At 29.8% G+C, this 21,417-nt stretch overlaps 1 protein-coding gene and 1 pseudogene across 1 annotated transcript; both read right to left on the reverse strand.

Annotated features, from left to right (window-relative positions):
- Positions 1 to 4,119: 4,119 nt before the first annotated feature.
- LOC149876232 (uncharacterized) lies at positions 4,120 to 9,427 on the reverse strand (annotated as a pseudogene).
- A 5,974-nt stretch (positions 9,428 to 15,401) lies between these two features.
- On the reverse strand, positions 15,402 to 17,069 carry LOC149876233 (uncharacterized). The gene is made up of 5 exons (XM_090075655.1): positions 16,710 to 17,069; positions 16,554 to 16,634; positions 16,126 to 16,482; positions 15,679 to 15,851; positions 15,402 to 15,506 (listed from the first exon to the last, which is right to left on the reverse strand). The coding sequence occupies exons 1-5, from the start codon at positions 16,969 to 16,971 to the stop codon at positions 15,402 to 15,404; spliced, it is 978 nt and encodes a 325-aa protein (XP_089931781.1). The 5' UTR covers positions 16,972 to 17,069.
- Between the last annotated feature and the right edge of the window lie 4,348 nt (positions 17,070 to 21,417).

Genomic DNA, 21,417 nt, shown 5'->3' on the forward strand with positions numbered 1-21,417 from the left:
TAAAAATAATATCCAGTTTGTAAGAATAAATTAAATTAAATAACTCTCTTCTTAAAAAGCTTTTTCACAATTTAGTAAACAACAAGATTGCTGCTCCAATTTCACGGAAAACTCTATAAACTCTTTAGCTTTTCTACCACTACAAAAAGAAGTATTGCAATTTTTTTTTTTTTTTTAAACTTTAAAATGTCAAAAAATTAGAATTAGAATAGAGGTCAACAAAAGAAAAAATTGATAAGAAAAATATAGATCTTTAACGTGTCATTTTCTAATAAGTAAAAATGGGATGTAAAATTTTATGTAAAATACTTACCAAGTGTATACTAATGTTTTTTGATAAACATTTAGTGAAAGGAAACGCAGAAATCAATAATGATTTCTGTGTTTGATAATCAGTATCAATATAATAAGCTTGTCAGATTCAGAGATTTAATTAAAAGGCTGTTTAAATTAACAAACTTAAGATGGTCAATACTAAAATGAATAATCACATCTAAATTCTTGCAAATCATAATTTGAGTTGTAGTTAAGATTTGCAAAATAAAAGTTAATAAAAGTTATTCTGTATATTCCTATGATTATTTAAGTTTTGTCACGACGAAAACTTGTTCAATATTTATTTCTTCTTTAGTCATGAAAGATTCCTGTATGAAGGCGTGAGGCTTGTCTGTGGGTTCAATTATTGAAAGAAAAGAAGCAGATTTTTCCTTTTCCTTTTTTTCACCAACTCTTTCAAAGAATACATTCTAAGGTTTAAGAACTGGAATTTTTTTAGACTTCTGTTATTCTTTTGGGTTCCGCCAGTTCTGTTCTGACTGGAATTTTATTAAATTTGTTTTAAACTTCTCTTGTTTGTCAGGAGAGAATTCTTCAACTAGGATTGTGATTATGCTTTTAACTAAAAAATTTTTATATCGTTGAAGATGGTTAAATGATTGATTTTGTCGTTCTATACCATTACATTTATCAATAAATCTAAGACTATTACATTTCTCTCTATGACTTAAAGTATCATATAGTTGCTCTGGCAATGCGTCTTAGTATTGCAAGATTTTCCGCTCTGCGATTAGAATAACCATTACTTTTTTTACTTATACAACGTTTCCATGCCTAATCTCGGTGTCATAAACATTTATTAAACCACGCGATGACGTCAAGTATTTTTACAGTAATTAATATATGGTATGAAGTTGGTAATTATTATCTTATTTTTAGTTACGAATAATTGTCAACTATGTCAGATTTAGTATAAATAACGCTGTTTTCTTAATAAGAATATATATAAACAAGTTGCAAAAAAGGCGTTGAGTCGATCTTCCTTAGTCAGTTAAAAACAAAGAAATATTCACAACATCGGTGAAAATCAAAAATCAGAACATATACACTCATGTTGTTCAAAATTTTTTAAACGGGAGTACCATATGTAAGTCTATGAAGGAAAAGAACATCATAAGCAAAGTCAGTAAAAATGGTAAATTACAGCAAAAAATCAAATGGTCATAACTTTTGAATCACTTAACTTTGATGCTTTCTAATTTCAAAGATTTCATGGAACATGAAGTCTAACAAGTTGTAAAAAAATGAACTCGATCTGAGATCATGTTTAAAAAATAGAAAAAATTTGATTTGACATGGAATTCCCCTTAAGTTGAGAATTTGTCAACATCATCAAGAAGAAATTTTAAGTTGATTTAGGTTTTACATAATTAAAATAAAATCAAGAAATGTTAAATATACTTTCAAAAACAGGCTCAAGTGCAATAACGCAGTGTGGAATTTTGGTGGCCAAAAACTGAAAATCTTGTTTTAGTAAAAAGTTTATGAGATTTTTTTACTAACACTATGATAACTTAGCCTCATTAAAATTTTCGTTCTTCCAGCTTAAATAACTTGTGAGAAGTATGGGCAAATTTTGAGAAAACGGAAAAAAACATCTTCAAAAAACTAATTTTTTTCACCTTGAGTTAAAACTCTCACCCCAAATCTTTCACAACATGAGAAAGATTAATGGTAATCATAAGTTTTTGTTTTAACCGACTTTATAAGTTGATAGAGCTAATGAGAGCGTCAAATGATACTATAGTCCGTACAAAATGTCTTCCCTACTTGTTTTGCGAGTGTAGAGTTCAGGATATTTTATATTTATTATGACCTTGAATAAGCTCTTGCTGTTTTTTTGACAAAGTAATTTTTTTTTTTTTTAATGTAAAATACATATCATTTTATTCGAAGTACTGTCCATCATTTGACACTACTTTTCCCGCTTTTTTTCACTCAGCATTTGAATCTCACGTCGAAAAAACGACACGGGTGGGGTAAGACTTCCCATTTGAGTGATTCCAAATAAGTTTTTACAGATTTTAAAACATGTGGCCGAGCATAATCGTTCATTAAAGTAAACTTATCGTGCTTGAGTTGGTGTTCTGACCGTTTATCCTTTAGAGCTTGACTCAAACGCTCCAATTAGAGTCAGTAGCGGTATGACGTGATTCTCATTGGGTTTTAGGAACTCGTAATATATTACACCCTGCTGATTCCACTAAATACACAAAAGAAGCTTTGAACCATAGATATTCGGTTGACCTGGCATACCCCCCAATTTTTTACGTTTGAAATCAAGTCATACTTGATCCACTTTTCATCTCCAGTGACTATCCGATGCTAAAAGCCTTTCCTTTTTTGTCGTTCAAGCAACAGTTCAGATATTAAGTGTCGCCGTTCAATGTCTCTTAGCTTTAACTCCTAGGGCACCCAATAACCTTGCTTTTGGATCATCCCTAAAGCTGTTAAACATTTCGAAACTGTTGTATCATCAACTTGTAACGATTTTCCAAGTTCAATTAGCGTCTTACAAGGAGTTTCATCAAGCAACTCCTCTAACTGCTTATCTTCAAACTTTTTTGGTCCCCCAGAGCATTCTTTTTCGTACAGATCAAAATCATTGGTTTTGAAGTTTCGAGATCATTTTCTGCGTGTCTTTTCTGGTAGAGAATGCTCACCATACGTCTCAAAAAGTATTCGGTGCGCCTCAGCTGCATTTTTTTTTTTAAAAAAAAATAATGTTAGAAAATTCCTCTCAAAAACTCTTTATCTAGCACAAAACGAGACATGTTAACACATTAAAAGAAACGTATTGTTTATACTGTAATGATTTTAATACACTGAAATTTAAGATAAAAAGCTAATATCTTGTGCACTTAAAATGGAATCATAAACCAAGAACCATATAATCAAGAAATAATTTACAAGTCAATGTAAATCCAACCCCTCTGAATTGATTTCCTTCTGGCAGTTAATCGCGATCAATATAATTTTGAATTAAACAATCAGTTCTTCTGGTATGTTTGAAACCCCACACATTAATCATTTAGTCTTTAATGGTTGCGTTGCATGTTTGGAGGTTGAATTTTTCCCAAACTTATTCCCAACAGTAAAAATGACCACTATAAAAGAAGACGAAAGGAAACTCTTATCTCACACTCACATCTTTATTGAAGGTTTCTTTTTTCTTGATTGAATCCTTAGCAGGCTGAGTTCAATAATTTGTTTTTGAATGGCTTCCAGCATCATCTGCGAAAATGAGAGAAGGTTTGCTTCTATAATTGAAACTATGAACAATAATAGGATCATTACTAACTATATTCCAACTATCTTTAGGATTAGAGTAAAATCATCAGCAAGATCATTTTACATTGAATTGATAACCCAGCAAGCACAATGACGTCGGTACAACGTCGTTTTGACGTCGCGAGGTTGGTCGTTTTGACGTCGCTGTAAAGTCGTAAAGTGTAACAATTTTACGACGTCTTATCCAGGGTAAAAAATAGACGTCGATGCGACGTCGCAAAAAGGATCTACAGGATATCGGTTATTGGTCAGAAAACCGACTAAATATGCCTCTTGTTTTTACATACAATTTTTATATTTTCTATTAAAAAATGTATTATTTAAACAACTTCTTTAAAGAATTGAACATATGTTGTAACATGTGTAACATGTTCAAAAACTTAACTATTTTAAAGCGCCAAAATATTACCAATTACAGTTTCTTTTACCAATTACACTTTTATTTACATAAAAGAATGGCCACAATAAAGTCTCAAATAAAAATATAATGCAGCTGCTTGGATTTCTTTTTCAAAATTCAAAACTATACATCTTTTTTTTTTCTGGAGCGTATTTTAACACGTTTTTCACTGAATCCAAAACTTTGATTTCAGTTGTCGCGTGATTTGACAACACACTCGCTAAACAAAATGAAATATGTTAAAACACTTTAAAGTTTTTTTTTACTCATTTTATAGAATACCAATCTTAAATATAAATATATCAATATAAACTCACCGACAATCACACTACATATCTTTGTCTCTTTAAATGATAACTTTTTTTGCTCGTGTCTATTTGTTCCAAGCATATTAAAACATGACATTACAGAGTAGGACATTAACCTAAATTAAAAGAAATTATCAGAACTGTAAATAAAAAACTCGCATAAAATAAGAAACTTAAATAAAATAATTATTTTTGCGTAATGGAGTGATTCGTTACTTAATTTGTTGAAATCTTAAAAAAAAATTATTTAAAACAGGTTTAACAAACAATTAATTTTTAACTTTTTAAGGTCTCGAATTCGACCTGCTAAATTCCAACTTTTATAGGGAACTTTTTGAATTCAAGTTTGAACTTTAGGCTATCAAGTTCGAATTTTTATAGTCAACCTTGCAACCTGTTCAAATGTAATTTGAAAAACATTTAATTTGATTTTTAATACATATTGTCTTTCAGTTAGTTAATCTATTAATATAGAATACGACGCCGTATAAGCCTGGAAAACATATCAATGTAAATTGTTGTGTACCTTTTCATGACATTTCTCACATTTTCCCGTACTGTCTTGCCACCGACCATTTTTAACTGACCAACCTAAAAAATATATATTTGCTTATACATATTTGAATAACATTTAAACATAAACTAACATTAATAACTTCGAAGCTAGAGGGGTTCTAATTGTTAACTTTATGCATAATTTAATATCAAACGGACATGTTGGTAGCACTTTTTACAAAGACTATGTTAAAGATTTCACACAAAAAAAATTTTATTGTTGTAAATAGGGTATCTATGAAAAAGAATTCTCAAAAACAATTCACCATAAATGAAAAAATGTCTTTTTTTGATAGACTCCTCTAGTTCTTTGAATTTCTCCATGTTATCAATTTTTTCCACATCTTTTGTACAATCAGTATTTATTTGGTGAACTTGATTCTCCAATAGGTCAACGATAAAAGTTAAAAGAGATATTGTCTTTTTTTGAAATCCTAAAATTACATATAAAAAAATCCAAATATTAAATTTTGTTTCACTTATTAACAGTATATAAATTACATGTTTACATTTAAGAAAATGTCAGTTTAAAACAAAAAGTAATAGTATAGAGCAAAAGTTTATTTTCAAAATTAAATCTATGAGACAATTTTCGTCATAAAAAAATTGTGTATTCCTTCATATACCATATTTTTAAATTAAGTAAACTTAATAAAAGTACTTAGGTAATTATATTGGCAAAACTGACATTAAACAGTTAACCAAATCTCTCTGTGTTTTCTAGATGATTTCGATAGATAATTTTAATCAACAAAACTTAAAAAAAACTTTTTTAACTTACGTGCTTCATCCATTGGGAAATTACTATTCATATATCGAACCAGTTTCTTTGCTTTAGATTTTGACTTTGAAAACACTGATTGGGAATGATTATTCTGTGGTTTTGATTATGATCTAGAACTATGCACAGGTGAAGGGGAGCGAGATTTTGATCTTGGCTTGCGAATAGGCGAAAGTGAACATGAACTTGATCCAGACATTAGGGCTGGTGAAAGTGAGAGCGAACATGGGCTGCTTTTGGAGATAGGTGATTGAGAACATAATCTTAGTTTATGGCTAGGTGATAGTGACGCAGAACTTATCGGTGATAAATAATCAGAAGAACGACTTTTACAAGATGTTGATTGTGAATACGACTCTTGTTTTAAAATAGATTTACTTGACAGAGAAATTATCGGTGACATAATATTTTCAGTAGGTTTTTTAGGCAATTCCACTACTATAATAATATCAATAAATTTATTGACAAAGAAAAAACAATATTTTTAATACTGCAATTAACATTAGGTTGCAAAAAACATTTAAATAAAAATCCAAAATCCTAAATCAAAATGTTTGTCTTACTGTTAAAATCAATATCCCTTTTTTCATTCACTGCACTCTCTCTCTCTTTCGCTTGATGAGGACATAAAATTGTTTCCAGACACAAATTCACACAAATCTTTTTCACCTATAAGTTTTAAGGTGGTATACCCCCTTCAAAATTATCTTGGAAGTGAAATCTTATACTCAAAATTAAAATTAAGCCTATGAAAGATCTTATTAAATGAAATCGATTTATAAAATTACAGGTGGTTATGTTGTCATGACAATCACCTAAAATGGCGGATATAGGAAAATATGCACGTCGCACTGTCAAAAATATCTCAGATTCTAATAGAGTATTCAAAGTAAAACTTGGCCCAATGATAAAAAACAGTTTGATCTATGCAATCTGCCAAAAGTTTTTAAATCTGACTATTAGTTTCCATGTAGCACTACACGGATTATGAAGATTTTTAAATAAGCCAATTTTTAGTGCTGAAACAGCAATATCTCAAACCCTGAAATGTTTTATAATTAACTTTTGGCAGATTGCATACATCATATAAAAACACATCATTGCTGAAAATTTGATTAAAAACTGATTACTAGAAAATCAAATAACTGTGACGGGAGATTGAAAAATAGAAGTTAGCAAAAAAACACTTTAAAAATTAAAAAAGAGAAAAAAATGCAGAAAAATATTTTTAAAATAAACAATGTCTGTAAATTTTAAAGCAAAATGTTTAAAAGCTACCAGCAGCATAAAGAGTTCCTTGTTTTTGCTTTTCCTTATCATTTTTGTTCTTTTTATTGCCCCTGATTGTTTTTCTACGCAACTTAACATCGGATTTATTTTTGTATGACGATTGATACAAGCGTATTTTATTTTCTTTATTGCAGCCATCTATCATAAATGTTCCTGGAATCATATTGAGTTTTTCATAAGTCATCACTGATGCTTTTCTTCCAATATTAAAGTTTGCAATAGCATCATATGTTGCAAATTTCAAATGTAACAATGAACAGAATTTAGTTTTCGGTACTCTTTCCCATATCATCATGTTAAGACTCTCATTTTGGTTCTGAGTTTTTCCATGCATACATTTTGCAAGTAATTCATTAGAGCTAAGTTCTTTACAAATTGGCTTTAGTAACTCAATAATATCACGTGGCAAACCAGGGCCAGGTTTATAGAGAGAAGGTTGATTGGGATGTTTTCGATCAACATTGTGCTGGCACCAACTTTTTTCACCGTTTGGACAATAGGTGTGATAATTATTTTCTTTTGAGGAAGCAACATGAAACAATGAAGCAAGTATAGCACTGCGCATTTCATGAACAGACTGATTTTTGGTTCTTACTGCAATTCCATAATAGTTTTGCAATCTGTCAATTGTTGCATCAGTAAGTCTTCCTTTACCACCTAGACACCTTTCCTTTTTCAATTTTCTTAATCGTGTGCCAACTCTTTTTTGCATATGACCAACACATTCTAATTTTGAAACTATTGTATCACCATACACTCTTTCAACAGATGAAAATGCCTTACTATCTCCGTCACCACAAAATTCAGTATAGCGAAGTTTATATTTTTCAATAGATCGTTCAAAAATTGATTTTGCTCCAGCGACCTCCATACCGGTGGATGGGCCAGTATAGTTGAGGTTACAAAAATGAGTATTTTTTAGCATTTTATATGCATCAGGGTCTGTATTTTTTTTCTTTAGAATTAAAAAACATTGTTTGCAATATTTGGATAATACTTCACAATCCAAAACTTTTCCTGTAATCATTGATATTGCAGTATAAGCACCGTTGTATGAGGAAAAACCTCGACGTTGCCAAGTACCATCACAAGAAACACTGGTATTTATTAAATTGAATTCATCAGTAGTATGTTGGGATGCTTTTATAATTTCAAGTGCAGCATCAGACATGATTTCTACTGCAATTGCTTCAACTTCAATAGCAATTTTTCGAACAATTTTAATGTAAGTGTTTTTAGTCATTGGCGGTGGAAGATCCATAAGATAACAGAATCTTTTAAGGCCAGTATGGCCTTGTCCACATGAACGCATTGCATAAACTGACCTTTGGTTAATATCAAAGGCTCTACAACTTCCAGAACCACACTTCTTGGATGTAAAAAATTCATGATTGAATCCACATTTACAAAATATAATCAATGAGCTGGAAAGTCCAAATTTTTTTTTTGCATTTTCAGCTAAATTAAGTCGACAAGTTTTACATTCTGGACAACATAACAACTGAACAACAATGGCTAATAAAGTGCTATCAATAATTCTGTATCCACATATGTTTTTTTTATTAGAACTTGCAAAAGTATTAATAGGGTTTACCTTCGAATTAGATACATTTATTGAGCTCTGTGAATCTGTTAGTAGAAGACTAGTATTTGCTGAATTTTTTTTATTTAAAGTATATTGATTTCCATGAAATCTTTTTTTCTTTTTGTATTGAGTAGCAAATTTCACACGTTCTCTACCCATTAAAAGTATAAGGTTTAAATTATATAAACATAAACAGATACCTAGATATATATATAACTTTTAAGATGGCAATTCGTTTTAAAGAAACTTCTGGAAGAAATTTATGAGAAATCCAGTTATTGCTTTTAATCTTACAGATGTTTTGATTAATGGAAAATAGAAATAAATTATAAACTCATTTCAACAAGCTTTTTCTCAGTATCAAAAGTTATATTTGGGGAGAATTTCTTGGCCAAGTAAAAATTTAACCGTTGCTATGGAGGTTGTCAAGGGCGCTTTAAAAAGTAAGGTTTAGTAAAGTTTGTTTTCCTCAAGTTACATACTGAATTTTAAAAAATGGTTTTCAGAATATGATTCTATGATAAATTTTAGATTAAATAAAACAACAAAAATTTTTTTGAAAAATTTGATATTTCTGAGGGGTATACCACCTTAATAAGTAGAAGAAAAATTATTAATAAAAAGGTTAGAACAAATCCGGAGAAACAAAATCATTACCTCGTAATTTTATTTTTAAAATTTCAAATTTCTTCCAAATAACTTCATTAGGAATTGCCTTTGTATATTTTTCATCTTTTCAAGAAGAAGGCCAATACAACCATTTCTCATCTGAGGAAATCCAATGAAATGGAACAACTGTTTCTGTCTCCCTAATTTTTCCAATTTGCTTGAAGTTTCAACTAATGCCCATAAATCTTTCATTGACATCTTTGAATTTTTTATACTTATTTGTAATAATATTATAATATTATATTGTAATAGCTTTTGTTTAAGAAACTGTTTAAACGATTAATTATTAAAAATATATATTAATTTCTTCTAATAACAATTAATTGTTTTTAGAAAAATATTGGCTATAGAACATGTTAACAGTAACATTTTACTATAAATAATTTAACAAATAGTAATTTTTATTAATATACTTTATTATGAATATTTAAATAAATGAAACAATTTTTTTATTTATATTTATAAATATTTAAATAAAAATATCAAAATCTTACAACAATACAGACAATCACCAAATAGGTAAATTTTTAAAAATTCAATTTTTTTGATGTTAAAAATTGTAAAATATATATTAAGTATATTGTTATTTGATTTCATACTTCACAAAGGTACAAAAAACTTTTCAAAGTTTATTATTTAGTTAAAGAGTGGGTTGTAAACAAATTTTATATGTCATGACACAAACATGACAAGACAAACCCTTCTTTATAAGATAGACATACTGCTTTTCTTTGAAAATGTTTTTTACTTAGACAAACATGTTTCAAGTGAGTTTTTATATCTCTAACAAAAACAATGTTAAAGATTTTAGAGTCACATGGATCTGTAGAAACGCTTTTGTAAACACAATTTTTTAAAGCAACACAGTTAAATTGATCGTTGTCTAATTTTCCAATAATCTGGGCAAATTCGCCTGTGTATAGGAGAAACCAAGAGTCTTTAAATTTAGGAGAAAAAAAAGCTCTATGTGATTTAGCATACTGATTACAACTTATTTCAAGATTTTCAAGCTCTGAAAATCTTTTTAAAACTTGAGATAATGGACTTTGAGGTTTGCGAATGAACTTTTAATTACTTGCAAATAGTTTTTAAATTGGAAAGAAGAGATTTCATCTAAGGAACAGTTTAAAAAGCTAACATCTTCATGTAAATGAGTTAAGCTGTGTACATTATACACAGAAAAAGTAGGACCATAAAATTCTTCTGATTTAACTACAAAGTAATTCAACAAATCTTTTGCATATTGAAGATGATTATTTCGGACAATCGCATTAGAATCTAGAAAAATTCTCATTGCTAGTGTTAAAGAAGGAAAATGCTGATAACGTTCAGGAGTAAAAGCATCTTTTAAAACTAAAAGCCAGCATATAACAAAAATTGCCTAAACTCAGTGGCTTTCCACCTCTTTAATTCATGTAAACTTCTTGATTGACGAGCAAACTCAAATGGAAATTTACCACTAAACTTTAACAAATTTTCTGAAATATTCAACAATTGAGCAGAACCCAATCTATATGGGAAAGGACCTTTGGTTAGAAAAATAAGAATTCACTTAACAACACCAAGACATACTAAATGCATATAATCCAAGACAAAACCATCAACACAATTAACATTAAAATCTATTAATATGCTACGGCTTATTTGATGTGCATAGAAATACTGTTTGAATAACTTGTTAGTACGAGGCACACAATTTGTAGTATTTAAAATCATTCTAAACGACTCGTACTTACCTTTAATTTCACATCTTTCACAACTAAAATAACCTGTATGACCTTTAACACATTTTAGATATTGCCTAGCAGGAGCATCACAAATAAATGCACGGATTTCAACCAACAAATTAATTCCATCTTTATCATAACCACATGCTTTTAAATTCGCAAACTCAATCAAAAAATCATATAAAAAATCATTTAAATTGGTTGTTTTTTGGCTACCATAGAAAATTGCAACAATAAATGGTGTAAACTTACTAAACTGGCAAAGTATAGGCCAAAATTAAGAGTTTGAAGATTTATGCAATGGCACACCATCAATGTTTACAAGTAAAGATATGATGTTGTTCTCAACTGGTAATAAAGGATTCTCTCTGAAAGTTTGACTAATACCATTACTTAACCCTAAATAGATATACTCCCCACCACACTTTTTTTCTGTCAAAACACAGCGTTGAGTCTTAAAAAAAGTACAAGAAGATTTAGGCAAAGCTGCATGTCCATTGCATCTTAAAAGAGAAAGCAGCTCAGTACTTGCTGTGTGAGTAATTCTATTTTTAATCAACCATTTTTTTAAATTTAAAATAAAATATGTTTCATTAGGGTCAACCGCACTATTTCTCTCATCTATTTTTATTTCATTTTCGTCGCCTCTTGAAGAAGAACCAAATTCACTGAAAGAATCGATCTGACTAGAAGAATCAAGTTCGCTAGAAGAGTAGTATTGATTGGAAGAATCAAGTCGGCCGGAAGAATCAAGTCGACTGGAAGAATCAAGTTCATTGGATAAATCAAAACGAACAGAAGAATCAAGCTGGCTCAAAAAATCTTCATCTTTGTCACTCTCGTATAGAAATTGTCTTAACAAATTATCCTTTCTTCTCCATTTTTTCATATATTCTTTTCTGCTCATTTTCTTAATTTCTTTTTTAAAATTAGCTTCTATTAAAGTTTCGGACCTGAACGCAACAGTTAAACAAAAAAAAAAAAAAATCTAATAATTGCTTTTTTTTTTATTAGACGATGTTAAACTGACGTCGCTACGACGTCTGAACAAGGGTCTTTAAAAGACGTTGTGGATACGACGTCCTAGCGACGTCCTTACAAGGTCGTCCGACGTTATAACTTGAAAATAACCTATTTACAACGTCGTTACGACGTCGTGTGTTTGCTGGGAACTTCTTTATTTAACTTAAATAAAAGTTCTGAACATATCTGTTTTCTTTTCGGTGATTCGTATCCAGGTTTAAATTTTTTAATCAGTTTGGTAAATTTAAGATTTTCTACTCCTTTGAATGTTTTATTAGCTGAAATAAAAAAACCTTACAACTTACAAATCCAGTTCATTCTTCTGATTACTTGTTGTTGCAGCGACAAATTTAGAAATAGATATCTGTCGTTGAATCTTTGTTTGAGTTGAATCAAAAATTGAAGAGTAAAAAGTATCACTAATAAAGCTTAAACAATATTACTCTTTATCTTCTGACTGATTAGACTTAATTGATGCTGCTTTTTTTTTCTGCATTTGTTCAAATGACTCTTTATGCTCTCTGTTTTTTCAATTATGCTCTCTTTATAACAATTAGACATGTGGATAATGTCTTAAAAATGTACTTAACTTTATTTTTATAGAGTATTGCAATAAATTATAAATAAAGTATCAAAAAATAATGAAAATTATCAAAAATTAATATCAAATTTGAAAAGAGGTCAATCATAAATTAATTAAATTCAAAAGATAGCTGACTATTTTCTATAGACTCAGTTCACATTTTTTAACAAAACTATCCAAAATAAATGTTTTTATCACATTTTTAGTACTCGATTGGACCTCCTTTGCGCTCAATTGCTTGATAAATTCGTTTTGGCATACTTCCCACCAAGTTTTCCAGCACTTTTGGCTCCATATCCTCCCAGCATTCTGATACCGCTACTTTTAGCTCTACCACAGAGTTATATTGCTTCTGGTCAGCATAGATACGTCTTACAAAGGTTCCCTAAATGTTTTCAAGAGGATTCACATCTGAACTGCGAGCAGGCCACCACATTTGCTCAATTTTTTTAGCTTCAAACCAATCTTTAGTCTCGTTACTTGTGTGAATGCTGGCGTTATCTTGTTGAAAAACAAACTTTTTGCGTTGATATTTGTTTTTAAATGGAATCAAACATAATTTTAGCACATCAATGTATTCAGAACTTTTCATTTTGCAAGATGTAAATGCTAAATTTAACTTTCCTGTTGCACAAAACCCAAGCCAAACCATCAAAGATCCACCACCAAAATTCCTTGTCGAAAAATATTTGGGTTCTCTCCTCAAATCACGCCAGTAGCCACTAAAACCATCAGGCCCATCAAGATTAAACTTTTTCTCGTCCGAAAAAAATCACCTGGTATTGAAAACAAAAATATTCAACTATTTAGACACCTCACGTATTTATGAGAATTTAATCTAAAATTTCTTACTTGTTCCCAACCGCGTGCCATGTTTTCGCGGGCGAATTCCATCCGTTTCTGTTTGTGAACGGGCTTCAAATTTGGTGTTTTATTCATTTTTGATCGTACAATGTGTGGGCTGTCTTTAAGAACTTTCCTAATCGTCTCCTTGCAAACATTTAAACCCAAATCTCACTTAATTGTTTTCAAACTTTGATGCGAGTCGAACAGTTCTTCGTTTTTCACGGCCTGAAACCTTAGATTTCTTTTGTTTCCTCTTAATTGTTGCATAATCTGTTGGATTTTTCAAGAAATTACGGATAACGTGATCTGATCTCTTCAATCTTCTAGCAATTTCTCGATTTGGAACTTTTTCTCGATGATTAGCCAATATTTGACCTTTTTCAATATTGGTAAGGACCTTTCCTTTCGGCATTTGGTTAAGTTCAACTTAATTTCGACTCACAAAATAAAAAGTACTACAGAATATGAGAAATTTGCGACAAAACTCGTTAAAACTTTAGTGCGTCTATAGAAAATTGCCACATGAATATTAAAAATTTAAGTATTTTAATACAATCAAGATAGTTAATAATTAAATGCATAATGGATCATTGTTTTCTTAGATATACTTATTCAAAAGTACCGTTAGAACAATATTATTACCACTGTAACACCCCAGCCGGCACGGGGACGTACAAAAAACGTACAATGAACGTTCAGACGGAACGTCTTAGACGCGTTCAAAACACATCAATGTATAGACGCTCAAGGACGTCTTATTCGGACGTTCAAAAGACGTCCTATAGAGACCGAAGTAAAACGTTCCTTTTAAATTTAATTTGCTGGAATTAAGCGCGCGTTCTAAAGCAGTTTTAATTAAATTCCATATGCGTACGAAATTTCGTACGCATATGAAATTTAATCAAAACTACTATAGTTTACTATATAGGCATTATAGTAGTCACTACAGTAGTTCTACTATACACTATATATAGTGTATAGTGGGTCACTATAGTAGTTCTACTATACACTATAGTGTATAGTAGAACTACTATAGTGACCCACGACCCTTTAATTATCTGTTTATCTGTTTATCTGGAACTTAATCAGAACTACTATATATAGTAGTTCTGATTAAATTCCAGATAATTAGATAAACAGATTATTAAAGGGTCTTGGGTCAGGATGTTAAAGTTGAAAACATAATAGAAACGGGAACAGTTTCGCCTAAATAAACCAATAGAATACACAATTAAAAGTATACACTATCTACAAAATATTTCAGATTACAGATTTTAAAAATTGTCTTCAAAAATGTCATTTTCGCTGCTTCCTTTCTCACGACCACCGCCGCCTTTTCTGTCCGGCGCTCTTTTTAGGACATTACCAATTCACTTTTCTACTTCATTTCCAGCTTACTTGGGCATGGCCTCTGTGAAAAGAAAAAAAAAAAAACATAAGAAAGTTTAGAATAAGTTCATGTTACCTTTCACACACTTAATTAAATAACAACAGAGTTCATGTTACCTTTCACACACTTAATTAAATAACAACAACCACAAAAACTTTTTATGATATATTTATGATATATTTATTATATATCTAATAAATCTAATAAGTCTAATAAAACCAAAAACCCAAGGTATATTTTAAAAAAGAAAAAAAGAAAAAGATTTATATCTTTATACCAACAATAATCTTTATCAAATTTGTCTTGCGAAATGGCATCTTCTTCCCTGTTCCATCCAAATTAAAATTCGACATTAACTTGTTTGTCATTAGTCTAGGTAGTAAATTGAATATTTAATATATAACATAAATTTCACTATACATTCATAGCGGATAGGCTGGAGAAATGTTATCCTTTTACTTCAGCATTTTTAAATTTTAGATAATGAAAACTATTATGGGCTACTAAATATGGAAATAAAAGAAGTGTCAGCTATGAACTCAAGTTCATAAAACATAATTATGTTTTTCATTTCATATATTTTAAGCAGAGCAAAATTTTAGAGACAAACAATATAATTAAGAAAATAAACAATGCAAAATTTTTCCAGATACATACTTTAAAAGAATTGCTTTAACATTTGCATAGCATGTGACACCACCCATTTTAGAAAGTTGGGTTCTCTAAAAAAAATAATTATTAAGTTATTCAATGTTGAGGATGAATGATAGTATACCTTCCTTATAAACATAACCTATAAAGTTTAAAATTCCTTATTAGATTCTAAAAATCACCAAAAGTTCTATAACAGGGAAATCTGGAAATTGCCTTTATTTAATTAAAACTAAAACCTACCAAACTAGTATATTGACAATTTTCATTCAATCCATTATCAAACTCATGAAAATTTTCAAAATCAGACATTTGATGTATAAAATATGTTGAATCGAGTAATTTGTCTTGGTTGCCTTGTTTCTTAGTTTCTTCTAAAATCTCTTCTAATTTGTGAAGAACCTTATACTGAAATTCTGTAAAATTGAAAAAAAGTCAATAATTAACAGAACAAAAGAAAATTTCATTTCATATCAAATGTTGTGGTTTCATATCATAGCTTCACATAATCTTTATACATTACTATTTATTATTAAATCATGAAATATTATAATAAATAAGTAAAATATAAAAACTTTTAACATAAATAAGAATAACATTTTAACATTAATAAACATAAGTACTTTTAAAAACTTTTTAAAAGTATGCATAAGTAACCATAACTACTTTTAAAAACAAATTATTACATACTTGCTTCAGTTAATGGAAACTTGTTTAATGCTATATTTGAAGTTTTTCTACTTTCTTGTTGAGCTCTTTGTGATACATATGTATTTGCACTAAATGTAGAATTAGACTGTGATAATAAGGATGTCTTTAAAATTCTTCGAGGTATTTTTGATTGTAGTGGATGCTGAAGAATTGGGTGTAAGATTTTATGAGATATGGTCTTTTCTTGTTGGGTAGAAGATAAAAACAACGAGGATTGTGAAGCAGTTGGCGATATAGTAGACAAAGAATCAATCAAAGCGAAGGGAGTTTTAAACGGTTGTTGGTATTGCGATTGTATGATTGGAGAAACACATTTCCTTTTAACAGCTATTGGGTCTAAAATACATAAACAGTAAAATGTAATGTACAATAAAATGCAATATGTTTATACTAAACAAAGTACTTACGCTTTCGTTTTTTTGGATTATGTAACTCTTCATTTTCTTCGTCAGATGTGAAATCAAAGCCGTCACATAAACTTTTGTCATCTATGAACGAATGTAAAATAAGTTCATTTAATAAGTACATGAAAGCCAAAAAATGATAATAGAAAAAAGTAATACCTGATTGAATCTTAACTTTTATAATTGGATATTTAATCCAGTCGTCCTTCGGCGGCCATTGCTGCAAGCAAGCTCTAAAAACATTAATGCCTATCGGCCAACAAACATTATTTTCTACAATCCAGAGGGTAGGAATGGTCATTTCCTCTTCCCTTATTAACTCCTTCCATACCACTCTTGACCATGACATAATTTTAACTTTTAAACTTTTAGCAATAAATAAACAAAGATATAAGCAATACCAAATAAATATAATATTCATTATTGTGCAACTGTATTGAACTCGATTGCAAACTTTAATAATATACAATCCAACAGCATAATGGCAGATCAGTTTTGAATTAATGCCCAAATTATTAAGTATCGAAGTAATGATAAAGATTGAATAGGGTTAATTAAGGTTAAAATGAATTAAATATAACAATAAAATACCATATAAATACAATACCAACTTATTTACATTTGGACAATGTTTTTATACCTTCAAATTACTATACAACCTGTATTATTAAAAAATAGTCTTATGTTAACAATTATGCAAAATGAGAATAAATAAGAAGTATGAATAAAGAATTATATAATAATTATATTTTATATTGTATTTCATATATATATATATATATATATATATATATATATATATATATATATATATATATATATATATATACATACATTTCCACAATAATTATATAACTAATATTGCAGATATTTGTCAGCGATATGACGTCACGCTGATTTAGGTATAGGCGAGGGCTTCAGTACATACATCGACTGATTTAGGGAGAACTCGCAAGGGAGTTGATAACACATCGAAGGGTTTGGGTTGGGGCAGGGATCAATTTATTTTCATTATTCTTTCTTTTCCCTCTTCTTTTTCTACTAAATGTTACTAAAAGAAAGGTAAGCAATTTTATCACGTTTTGCTTATCTATACATGCAGATGTAGATATATATATATATATATATATATATATATATATATATATATATATATATATATATATATATATATATATAATAAAGAAATATGCTAATATGAGTAAATAAGAAACAAAAAAACTATAAAATTTACAACTAGAGATAAATTTATTCAACATAAATGAACTTTTCAGTTTCCGCTTCGTGCAAAACAGGAAATATGGCGAGCCCCCTGCGTTCTTGAAGACAAACACACTTTTTTTTCAAGTCACTTTTGGAAATGAGTTTTTTTTCAACTTTTCCGTAGTTTCCTTCCACTAACAGTGCTATATTAAACCTTAATGATGGAACTGGTTTGACATATAAATTAAAAAGATACCTTCGATTAATAACATCACAATGAAAAGTTTTATTATTTTCATTTTCTGTCACAAAAGCAACTGAATTGTCAGTAAGAAGGAAGCATCTGTCTTTTTTATTTTTCGATATTTTTGTAAATAAAGACTTATGTGGAATATGTTTAAAAAAATTTTGAAATTCTACTTGTCTTTTACACACTTGTACAATAGGGTTGCTTGAGTTGTTAACTGACTGCTTTAGTCTTTGAAGAAAATTTTCAAGTGGAAAACAAGAAATACTGTTAAGTGAGCAGCAATGATTAATACAATCATCAGCTAAATGAAGTAAGTTGTGTACATTATATACAGTAAAAGTTTCTCCGTAAATATACTTACATGAATAAACAAAATGTGCCATCATACTGCGAGCGTAAACTAAGTGATTGTTGCGAAACTGGTCATTAGATGTCAACATGATACCAACAGAAGTGCTTAACAGAAGAAAATGCTCATATATCTGTTCAGATACAACACCCTTTAATACAACAGGACCTAAATATATCAAAAACTGCCGAAACTCTGTAGCTTTCCAACGATCTAGAAATTGAAGACTTCTTGGTTGACGAGCAAATTCACTCGGCATACTTCCATTTAAACAAGTTAAGCTTCTGGAAATTTCAGCTATTTGGGATGCAGATATTTTTCCAACAGGCCCTTTCAGTAAATATTTTAAGATACGCTTTGTAACCCCCAAACAAACCAAATGCATATAATCTAAAACAAAAGAATTAATAGAGGGAATGCCAATAGTCACAAGTGGAGAAACAGCTTTTTGATGATCAAGATAGCCATAGTTTTGGAAAGTCAACTCGTCCCTTTTATTGAAATCAATTTCATCATTGAAAACAACTCTTCCGTTATATGAGCCATGCACACAACACCTTTCACAAGAGTTGTACCCAGTGTGGCTTACAACACTCTTTAAATAGGCTCTAGCTGGAGCATCACAAATAAAAGCTTTAATTGTTAAACTAATATGAACTCCGTCAAAATTAATTCCACCTTCTTTAATTTCCATCCATTCCTTCACAAAATCTGATAGGAAATCTACCAAAGGGTCAGGTTTGCAATTTCCACAAAAAATTCCAATAATAAAAACGTCTGAACCCTCAAACATACCAAGAATAGGCCATAGCTGAACAGTAGATGACCGGAAAAGAGAAAGGCCATCAATATTTACAAGTAAATTGATCAAAAAATCATTTTTAACAGCTAAATTTGTTAATATTCTTGTAACTTCACTCTTAATTCCAAAGTATGCATATTCGCCACCACATTTGTTTTGAGTTACTATTTTTCTTGGAGAGTTTAATAGTGTTCGGGCATCTTTCGGAAGATTTAATCCTGTTTCTCTAAGAATACATAATAACTGGTTAATCGATTCACGACTCCATTTATTTTCAGTTGCACAGGCACCTAACCTCAGATTTAAATGTGTAAGTGACTTATGTTTTTCATATTCCTCTGATAACACTTTATCTGAATCGTATGCATCTTTAATAAAATTTTCTGAATCTGAAATTGAATCCACATCAGTTTGAAATTCTGAAGCTATATTAACATTGGTATTCGATAAACTTGGAAGTACTCTGTAGCACATATTTCTGTTTGAACTGTCTCTTCCTCTGTTACTTCCATCACCTTTTTATTTATCTGGTACCACCTACTGGATCTTGGATTCATTTTATAATATGGTTTGAGATTCTAAATGTTTAAAATATGGTTATATACTTTGTTAGTATATAACAAAGCTTTGTTATATATATATATATATATATATATATATATATATATATATATATATATATATATATATATATATATATATATATATAATTTGCAATTGAAAACATTTTTCTAAAAGTATTTAAGTTGATTTTTCTAAAATTAAGTTTTCGTGGGTTTAAATTAAGTCAGGAAAAACAGGTATAAAATCAGGGAAAAAGTAAATATAAAAGATTTTCGTTCAAAATGAGTATACAGTACAATCTCTCTAATTCGAATCTCCTTAATTCGAAAACCTCTATAATTCGACTAAGTGTAAAGTCACCGTGAAATGCGCTTAAGAAACTTTCTTGTTTAACTTTCTATAATTCGAATCTCTATAATTCGAAAACCTCTACAATTCGAATGGATTTTTCAGACCTGTCGGTAAGATTCTCTCCGTAAATCGAACTTTTTAAATTTTTAACGTTTAAAAAGCTCGTTAACCATCGAACTCTTATTTCAAATTTCGAATCTTTTGAATTTTTGTTAAACAATTAGCGTGAATTATTTTCTTCTGTTTTAAAAAAATCATGGCATCAAGAAGACTGCACAAAGAAAACAATTTAAAGCTGAAATACGAAGCTCTACTAGAGTTGGAGAAAGGAAAAACAAATAAAGAGGTTTCGAAAATCTTTGATATTCCACCAAACACTCTTTCAACCTGGAAAAAGAATAAAGATAAAATCTTTGACGCTTTTCGTCAAGGAAATTTGGCTAAACAGGTGAAAGTTGATACGTATTATCAAGTCAACAAAGCTGTACTTAAATGGTTCAAACGAATGAGAGCTGATAATGTCCCAATCAGTGGTTTGCTGGTAAAAGAAAAAGCTTTATATTTTGCGAAAGAGTTAAGCTTCGAAAATTTTCAAGCTTCGGATGGATGGCTAGACAAATTTAAGAAAAAGTAAATTAATTTCTTATTTTATTCTCTCCAATTTTTATGATTAATGACTTTACAATATATAATTATTCTACAGCTTTTTCTTTAATTGCTTTAAAAAAATAAAGTAAATATTTTCCAGAATTAGACATTCTGGAAACTTGCAAAGACTTCAAAGTTAAGTTCAAACGTACGTATCGCACGTATTAGTTGCGTTAAAGCAATTATAATTTTTTTTTTTTTTTTGTAGATATGGTATATCTTTCAAAACCATGGCTCGAAACCACACTGCCAACATGATCGCTCCATGGCTCGAAACCACACTGCCAACAATTCTCTCTCGATACCCACTTGAAAATATTTTTAATGCCGATGAATTCGGTCTTTTCTACCAATGTTTGCCTGACAAAAGTTTACATTTAAAAAATGAAAAGTGCATAGGAGGCAAGCATAGTAAAGTTCGCCTGACTGGGATGGCCGCAGGTAATGTTAAAGGAGAAAGACTTTCAAGGTTTGTAATTGGAAAATCGAAGTCTCCTAGATGTTTTAAAGGTGTGAAAAATATTCCTTGTCGCTATCGGGCCCAACCAAAAATTTGGATGTCGGCAGAATTATTTGAGGAGTGGGTTAAAGAAATTGACCTAAAGTTTAGTTTTCAGAAAAGAAAAATTGCTTTAATTATAGATAATTGTTCTGCCCATCCTAACGTGCAGAAACTTGACTGGGGGGAGCTTATCTTTCT

The sequence above is a fragment of the Hydra viridissima genome, unplaced genomic scaffold, assembly GCF_058129835.1.
Source record: "Hydra viridissima isolate aposymbiotic clone 2 unplaced genomic scaffold, HvirCarnegie_v1 scaffold_23, whole genome shotgun sequence".
NCBI lineage: Eukaryota > Metazoa > Cnidaria > Hydrozoa > Anthoathecata > Hydridae > Hydra > Hydra viridissima.